The 9,358-nt window shown below is 50.1% G+C and overlaps 1 protein-coding gene across 1 annotated transcript; it reads left to right on the top strand.

Annotated features, from left to right (window-relative positions):
• Positions 1-2,059: 2,059 nt before the first annotated feature.
• Positions 2,060-3,145, top strand: TMEM271 (transmembrane protein 271; the record flags this gene model as incomplete). The annotated part of the gene is made up of 1 exon (XM_082013635.1): positions 2,060-3,145. One exon carries the CDS (start codon positions 2,060-2,062, stop codon positions 3,143-3,145), a length of 1,086 nt encoding a protein of 361 aa, XP_081869761.1.
• Positions 3,146-9,358: the final 6,213 nt, after the last annotated feature.

Genomic DNA, 9,358 nt, shown 5'->3' with positions numbered 1-9,358 from the left:
CTGGATGAGATTTTGCATGTGCTTTCCAAGGCAATGTTTAGAGTTCAACAGGAGATGAGTGCTGTATTTTGTAAAATGCTGTGTGCCCTCTACGCAACTTACTTTTTAGGAGCCGTTAGGACAGAGGGCAGGTTTTTTTAAGACATCTGAAGATCTTCCCCAGCAGTCCAGGCACTCAACACAAGGAGAGCCAAAGCCTCAGATCCTACAACAACATATTCACATGGCCACCAATCAGCAGAACCTCACGCCCCAATCCTCAGAAGCCAGGGACAGCCTGTGAAGGGGAAGAGCTGATGATGACTGTCGGATGCCCAGCCACCCCCTCCTGGAGGGACAGAAGGTTGGTCCTACCCCCACAGCCAGGGCTATGATCCGGCAAGAGGATCAGGCAGCCACAGATCAGCAAGCCCTGGACTACCAGCATTGCCCAGTGCTTCATGAGTTCCTTGTGAACAGGAGGGAGGGGGCAAAATTCCCAAGTCTGTGTGGCCCCAAGGGGCAGGATGGTATGTCCCATTAAAGCCCTTGATACTTTTGGATGGTGCCACCAGGGAGGGCTGGACTCCAGGCAGAGGAGCCCCCCACCAATGGTCCTTGGAGGGCCACTGCCCCATGCAGGGTGCAGAAACCTCTCTCAGGGAGGAGCAACTCCTGCAGTGGAGCCCTGCACTCAGCTGCCAGGCCCAGCCCGGGACCACAGCAGGGTGCCGGTGCTGCTTGGGGAGGTGCTGACAGGGCCTGCCCCTGACGGGACAGCGGGAGCCAGGTCGCATCCCTGGATAAGGCTAAACACCAGATCACACCCCCCGCACACCTCCTGCCACCAACAGGTGCATTGGCCCTGTTGGAAAGAGAAGAGAAAACGGCTTGGAAAATGGCTTGCTTTCCCTCGCTTGCTCCCCTGAATGCTAATCAGCGGCGCCGGCTAAAAATACCCAGCAAGGCTGGCGTGCGCACGGCAGAAGGGGAAAATGGGGGAGCTGGAGGCTCCAGCTTCCCGGAAGGAAAAGGGACAGGCGAGTTAAGACCCTTCCCCAAGCCCCCCGCCCCGTCCGGCGCCCAGCTGACGGTCACAGGCACGGTCCCGCTGCTCCCCGCTTCGGGGCTGAGGTTCCCACCTCTCCTTCGGGAGGCCATCCCGGGTGCGCCCCGCGGAGCCGTCGGCCCGCCCCGAGCCGGGGACGGTGGCTGTGCCACCCAACACCTCCTGTCCCGCGCCGGGGCGGACGGGGCGTCCCGGAAGCGCCGCCGCGGGCAATCGGGCCCCGAGCCCATGCACGGAACAGCGTGCGTGGCCCGGCGGGGACATGGGGGGGCAATCCCACCGGGGTTCGCCAGAAGAGCACAGAACAAAGAGGGGTGCTGGAGGCGCCGCCTCCGCCGACACACCGCGACGCAGCCACAGGGGTGCCCGGCGGCCCGGCGGCCCGCCGGCCTCCTGCCAGAGCAAGCGCTAAAAAAGAGAATTGAGAGGACCCGAGCACGGAGACAAGCAGCGGCCCCTCCGCATCGCAGGCGGCGGGGGGTGCAAACCCCCGCCGCCCCCCGCCCTAGCTGTGCGCATCTCGCCGTGCTCCCCGCCGGGCAGCCGGGCCTGAGGGCGGCCTGCGGCCCTCCGCCCCACGCAGGGGGCGGGCGGGGAGGCCGGCCTCGCCACCCCCGGGCCGAGGCGGGCCGAGCCGGGGGTCGCACTTCCCCCAGCCACCCGCGGCGGGCCGGCGCCCCCCCCTTCTTGTCCCCCCGCCCGCCGCGGATCCCATCCATAATTAATCGCCTCCCCGCAGCCGCCGCGATAAGAGAGGGCGGGCGGGGACGAGGAGGCGGCGGCGGCCGGGAGGCGGGGGGGGAAGCGTGTGAGCTTCGCCGCGCCCGGCTCACTGCGGCCGGCGGCTGCCTGCCGTGCGGAGCGGAGTGGAGCCCAGCCGCCCCGTCGGGGAGCGCCGCGCTCGCATGGCCGCGCCGCGCCGCGCCGCCGCCGCTGCCGCGGGGCCGGGGGGGGCCGCGGGAGGAGGATGAGGCGGGCGGCGGGGCGGCGGCGGCGGCGGCGGCGCGGAGGATGAAGTGGAGCGTGCGGGGAGCCTGCGCCGCGCTCTCCAGCTGCCTCCTGCTCGCCTGCGCCCTCAGCGCCGCCGCCGTGGGCCTCAAGTGCTTCTCGCTAGGCTCCGAGCTCAAGGGCGAGCCCTTCCGCCTGGGCACGGCCGCCGGCGCTTTCTACTCGGGGTTGCTACTGGCCGCCGGTCTCTCGCTGCTCGCCGCCGCGCTGCTCTGCTGCCGCCCGCCCGACGAGGCGCCCGCGGCGCCGCCTCCGGACCCGGACCCGGCCTCGGCCTCGGCCCTGGCCCCGGCCGGGGACCCGGATCCAGCAGGCGGCGGCCCCGGCGGGGGCGAGGCGGCGGCCGCGCCGTCGGGGCCGGTGGAGAAGGCGCCGCCCGGGGGCCGGCAGAACTTCCTGCTGCTGGGGGTGCTGGTGTTCATGCTGGGCGTGCTGAGCGCCTTCGCCGGCGCCGTCATCGACGGCGACACCGTGTCGCTGGTGGAGAGGAAGTACTCGCACTACTGCCTGCTGCAGCCCGGCGGCGCGGCCCGCCCGCGGAGCGGCCCCGCGGCCCCCGACGGCTCCGCGGCGGCGCTCCGCTGCCAGAAGCTGCGGGACTACCAGCGCGGCTTGGTGCTCTCCACCGTCTTCAACGCGCTGGAGTGCCTCCTGGGCCTGCTCAACCTGCTCCTCGTCAAGAACTACAAGGCCTCGCAGCAGCGCGGGAGGCGGCGGCGGCGGCGGCGAGCGGCCCCGGCGGCAGCCGCGGCGGCGGGCGGCCGGCGGCGGCGGCGGGGCGGCGGCGGCGGGCGGCGGGCGCCGCGCCACAGCCAGGGCTCCCTCTTCTCCGGCGGCGAGCCCGAGCTCAGCCCCGGGGATTGCCCGTTCCAGGCCGTCTCCTACATCAACGTGGGCGTCTTCCACGTCTTCGACGAGGCCGGCGTGGAGGTGCACTGCGGCGGGCATCCCTCCGTCGAGCTGCCCGGCTACTCGCCCATGGACCCCGAGCTCAACGCCTCCTACCCCTACTGCTACCCGCTGCCCAGCGAGCAGCCCCCCGCCTACGAGGAGATCTACCCCGGGGAGCCCTGCGCTCACAGCACCTAGCGCCGACCGTCGGCGCGGTGCGCGGCTGCCCGCCCGGCCCCCAGCTCGCCGTGACGGCCGGGAGCGGGCCCGGCGCCGGGAGCGGGCCCGCCAGCGCCTCGCAGCTGCCGGGCTCGGGCAAAGCCCTCGCACCACCAACGGGACGGCCCCGCCGCCGCGGGCGCAGCGGGCCGCCGTGCCTCTGGTTCTGCGGAAGCGTCTCCTCCTGCCCTCCCCGCTTTCCCCTCCCTTTGCCCCCGTCCCACCCTCGCACCGACCCTCCGTCCGTCCGTCCGTCCCTCCGTCCGCCGGCGGCTGAATTCTCCACAGGCTGCGCAAGAAACGCCTAAGGGTTGGTTCCTCCCGCCGCCTCTCCTCCGTAGCCAAGTTTAGTTCCCTTCAAGTGATTCATCAGTCTCCAGCTTTAGCAGTCCAGAGCTACCCATTTATGATAACCAGCCAGTGTAAGGAAAAGGTGTCATGAAGCTTCTTTACCTCTCAAAAGAGCTAAATTTCTAAACAACGCAGAGACATTTGTGTCACGTTTACTAGAGGTGTATTGGGGATCTTTAACGTTTACACTACTCCTTGGGAGAATTGAGTTCTGTTTTAAGATTTAGTGAGTTAAAACATTCGTTGGTCTTGTAAGATGCACATTGAGAAAAACCTGCACTTTGAAAAAGAAACAGGAAAAAAATCAACAACGTTTTTGTACACTAACGTGCCTGCTTTTGTTGACAACTTCTTACTGTAAAAGCTTTCAGAAGTCTATAGTGAAAATGTTTGGTAAATTCACTGCAGTTTAAAATTGATGACTAGTTCCTTTACTAAAACAACTGAGATGTTGCTAGGATATGGCAGTTAAAAGGAAGTCCAAATGTCATACACATTCCTTTTTGTAAACAGGTTCTGTGTTTTTAATGCAAGGCAGGATTTCTTTTTGTTTTACACAGGTGAAGGGTTTAATTCTATTTTGTACAACTACATGGTTTTACCTTGTAAAGAGTTCCATTTTACCTGTTACAATTCATCAATCTGGTAAGCTTGAATATTAGAAGTTTTATTTGAAATATATATATATATATATAGTAAAACAGCCTTAACTGGTGCAGTGGTCACAGATTTAAAGGGAAAAAAAAAGAGATAAACCATCTTGGAAGACATCTTCCAAATGTGTTTTCAAAACAGTATTTATACTCCTATTACAAAGCAAGAATTCTCTTTTTTTGTTTTAAAAAAAAAATGCCACTTTAATTCCTGAAAAAAGGGGGGGGAGGGCGAATAATGGGATTGTATGCTGTTAACTCTTTCTGAACTTAGAGGTATTAAAAAGGCTTTCTGCAAAGTGAAAAACTACTAAACCCTCCTTTTGGATTCTGCTGTGGAATGCCAGTACCAGATAGTGTAAGAAAGTGCTAATTAAAGAGAAGCAGGTATGGTATATTTTACTACATCGTTCGACAACAGGTAAAGGCTTAATTTCGTGTTGCACAAAGAATCAAAAAGCAGCTCTTCAGATTGCATTTGGCTCACTACCCCCTCACCCTGTTAGGGTATACTGAAATGAAATATTACAAAATAACCTTTCTGTTAATCCTGTGTTTGGAGCCTGCTGCATAATGCCAGTGTGTCAGCTACCCAGAGGGAGAGAGTTAAGGGAATGCAAAGTTACAGTGTATTTCTGTGGTCGATGGAAAATTATTTTTAAATTTTCAGCTGCAGAGAGACTGACGTAATTTACAGCCTTAGCACTGGAGAGAGAAGATTTTAGCCTAAAAATATTCAAATCTCTCTGCACTGTTTTGTTTTCTAAAGTGTTTTGACTTGCACACTTTGTATAACATAAAATGCAGAATGCCTTAGAAGTCTTAAAATTGCAAACTGGTGTCTGTAAAGCTCACAATTAAAGCTCTAATCTAGAGAAGACAGTTAAAAGCAGCAGTTGCCAATTTGCCGAGTCGTTTCTAAATAGCAGAAATTTAAAATACAGCGCTTTTTGGCCAGCAGATTTCCTTGTGCGGAATGCCAGCCTAAAACATATGCTCTAGCTAAGTCCCATTTTAGTACTGAAGATTGGTTTTCTGCTGGCTCTCTGCAGAGGCACCTCCCTGAGGACCAGGAAGTCCTGTCGTCTTTACCTATAATACTAATTTAGGCACAAAACCAATCCCATAACATACTGTATTGCCCATAACAACTGAGATTTTGCAAAATGAATAACTAAAGCAAGGAAGCTAAATCCTTACGTAGGTCTCCAGTTCGATTAGTTTATGAGATGGCATAGTACCCTGTACTGAATTAAATGGGAACTGCTAGGCTGCAGGGTGATTTTGAAAAACAGACCAGCTAGGTGCCTAAACAGAGATACAGAAGTATAATAATAGTTGTTGGCTTTAAAAAAATTGGCTATATAAGTTGTAGTTCATGGAAGTTGTATCTTAGTTTTATTTAAGGAATTGATTTTTTGACATAAAAAGACAGTATTTTACTCAAGATAACTATTTTAGGAATTACGAACTAGACAATTCTGAAACTCCAGATGTTCCAAAGATCAGTGCTCAGGGAAATAAATGGAAAGTCAAGAAAGCTACCTACTATACTCAATTGTTTAAATGTAAACACTTTTAAACTATGAATTTTTAAGATTGTTAAATTCATAACTTTTTTTTTGTGTGCGTGTATGTGCATGTGTAAGTGTGTTTGTGTTTTATTTAAGTCTGTTCAGAATGCCATTGAATTAGGATATTTATTTGTGGCTCAGTTTTAGTTCCTGAATTTCTACTTTTCTTCATTTGGGCTTTTATCCCCCGTAATAGTTTAGTTTAGTGGTGGACAGATTGCCAGAATAATGTCCAAGTTGGACTCCCACGGAAGCCAGTAGGCACCATTTCATTGACTTCAGTGGGTCTGGGCACAAATGATGTGTAACACCTACTCTAAATAATCTTTAAAGTAATATTGATCTTCTGGCATGACAGGATACAGCACTGGCATATTATTTCTCAGTTATTATTTGTATGGACAGCAGTATTAAGGGAGGTCACCTACGGTATTATACATGTTTTCTTAAAAAAAAACAGGGAAAAAAATTGGCAGGCAAATTGACTGAACAAGCCATGTTTTCTTAAAGATGGTATACAGGTGTTTCAGGTATCTGGTGATGAACTTTTCTGATAAAACACCACACATTTATTTCTCAGTGAGAAGAAACGTATAAATACAGGATACAAGATGAAGCTTCACAAGCATGATAGCAGTATTGTGAAGCCATTTTTAGTAAACCTGAATCATCACTCTGTCTTCTGAGCAATAATGTTAGAGTGTATAAACTGTACTGTGCAGAAATTGAAAATAGGCTGGTGTGGGAAGCGACGGAGCGTAAGTTAATTACCTGAGAGGAATCATGCTGTCCCTTTATTTTCTATCCCCCGTCACATGATTGTCAAGGTGAATGCAAGCCTGATCGATTCATGTCACTGGAGGATGTTAACTGCAAGGCTTTTGCCTTAAGTAGCAAAACCAGGGAGAACGGAAGAGAAACATCGTGTATGTGCTATCAAATCTCCATTTTGCTTAGCTGAAGTAACGACTTTTTGCCCCATGGCTTGTTGTTTTAATTTGTTCACAGCTTTACTTGCATCTGTTCAAAGGGACGGAAGAACAGACAACAATGCTGCTGTTTTGGTCACAGTGGAGTAATGATTTGGTAGCAGACTGCTCCCAGCTTTCCTGTCCCTTTTGCAGGTAAAAGCGGCTAGTCAAGGGATGAAACGGTGGAAAATCAAGTCTGCTGTCTGATGTGACAGGATTTGCCTTCATGTGGAAAAAATGTATTCCCACCAGCCTATTAGCAATTCCCATGAATTATTTTCACACTCCAACATCCTTGCTTAAATCTATTACTTATGCTTTGCATTGTAATTGACAGATGGAATATATGTGAATCTAAAAACGGGGAAAAAATTATATTCGAGGGAAATTGTATTAAAGTAGTACAGATTTTACTCAAAAGTTTGATTTCACTGTAGGACTTCTTTGGTTCACCAAAAAGCGCTATGGTGGCTGGTATAACTTAGATATATTTCAGACATACTGTTTAATCATCAGAAAAGGTTTCTGAATGTTCACATGAGAACGGCAATCTGTTTCTGCTTTCGGACATAGTACATATGAAAACCTTTTCTTCATTTTGCCATTTAATCCAAGATTGATCCTCAAGAAAATGTCAGTAATTGATCTTGTAATTTTAGGATCAATAAAATACGTTTTAAAGCACAGCATATCCTATAAGACAAGCCTAATGCTCTTCATTTCATATTCCTCCTTGTTTCAGACAGATGTCTAATAGTACAACTGAAACTAGGGATTTAATTACCACTTTCCTTACAAAAATGTGTTTTTCAGGGAATTACATCTTGTACAGGTGGAACCCTGACATAAAATTCCAGGTTTTACCATGAAATCGAGTCTGTTTCCATAAGTTAGATATTTCTCAGTTACAGGAAATTCCAATATTTTAGGTAAATTCCATTGGTAAAAAATGATGACACTCTTTAAGGGTGCTAAAGTTACCTCTCCTTAATACAGTCTCATATTTCCAATTAAAATGCACAAGGGTGAATAGGATTGAATTCCTCACGGTCACTGTCCAGTTTTTACATTTCTTAATTATCTTTCAGTACTTAATGGCATGTGACTAGTGCTTATTATATGTTTCTAGAATCAGTAATAGCGAATCTCATAACAGTTTAGCAGATAAAAGATGATTCCCAGGAAGCCCACAGGCTAATACAGTGCTGGGGGAAAATCTTCAAATACATGTTGCAACAATTTGGTGTATGGCGTGTCCAGCCCAAAAGGAGGCATTGCCCAATCAAAGCGACTAGAAGAAATCTGAACATTTAAGTTGGGTGCAGGGGGGCTGGATGTTCTATTACAGTATCTGTTCTGAAACTCTTCCCCTGTGTAACTTTCTAACAGTGAAATCCACAAATCGTTGTTCTCAAAATTACATTCAAGTAACTGCCTTGTTTTCCCCTGGCCAGCTGTGCTATGTACTTTCCACCCAATGTTAAGGCACCTGCTGAAGTTCTGCTGACGTTCATGGGTATGTCATCCTAGATAATCTGAGACTGAAGATCAAGTCATTTAAGAAGTCATAAGACTTCCTTAAGAAGAGCATATATTCCTTTACAGAGGAGAAAAATCCTGATGCCCTCTCATTTCTTCTTCAGACCCAGCTGCCTTAAACTTCAGTGAGTTTACCCTCAGGTAGGAGTGGACATGACATTGCAGACTGCTACTCCTTCGCTAATATCTAATATCGGGAAGACCTCCACAAGCTTTATGGAAGGAAACACTTCTAGTGAAAAACACATACAAAATATCTTGTGACTCATCACCAGATCACAGAAAATTCAATGTCCTGAGTGAAACTATCCAGTAGATGTATCCCAGTAGCAATACAACCTAGCAGAACTTCCCAGTATTTCACTTCTGGAGTTCTACTCCTGGCATGGTTTTGTCTAATAGGGATGTTAGGAAGTTCATTTCACAGTCTCCGCAAAGGAATCATTCGTTTCACTACAGCATGTAGGGATTAAACACCTGCTAAATATCAGGAGCATCCTCACCAGTTCGTCTCCTCTGTGGCCACTGTTAGCAGAGGATAAAGTGAAGTGTGGGAGGACAGAAAGCTTATCATGATCCTCTTAATGGGTTCAGAGCACTAAACATTCCAAAGCATTCACTGGTGTTATGTTAAGACCGTGGATTTGGGGATAGAAGGATACCTATAATATCTAAAAGGACTCTTTTCCAGGGATATATTTTTGGAAATCTAATACTTGGGTTTAGGGAAGGTTCTTTCAGAATTTGCTTTTTCTCCCAGGTTCTACATCTTAAATGAAAGCTCATCTCACAAAAATACTTAGTGAAATCTCCAGGCATTTAAATTATTAAATTTAGGGAGATTGAGTAGAGTCCTACAAATTACTGAGTGCTACCAATTCCCATAGAGGTCATATAAGGAATTCGGCACATGGTGCGAATGCAGCCTTATAGGCCTACATCCAGATTTTGGCATTTCCTCACAAATGGAGGAGGCAACAGCACAAAGTTGTGCCACAGAAAGGAAAGCTCCAGGTGATAGTATCCAGTCCCAGGCAACCAGGCAGCCATGGATTTTGGATGATCTATGTACAATCTCCAGGTGTATATAATTAGCATACATTC

Source organism: Phaethon aethereus, assembly GCF_964289735.1.
Source record: "Phaethon aethereus genome assembly, chromosome: Z".
Taxonomy (NCBI): Eukaryota; Metazoa; Chordata; class Aves; order Phaethontiformes; family Phaethontidae; genus Phaethon; species Phaethon aethereus.
This window is presented reverse-complemented; position numbering and strand designations above follow the sequence as displayed.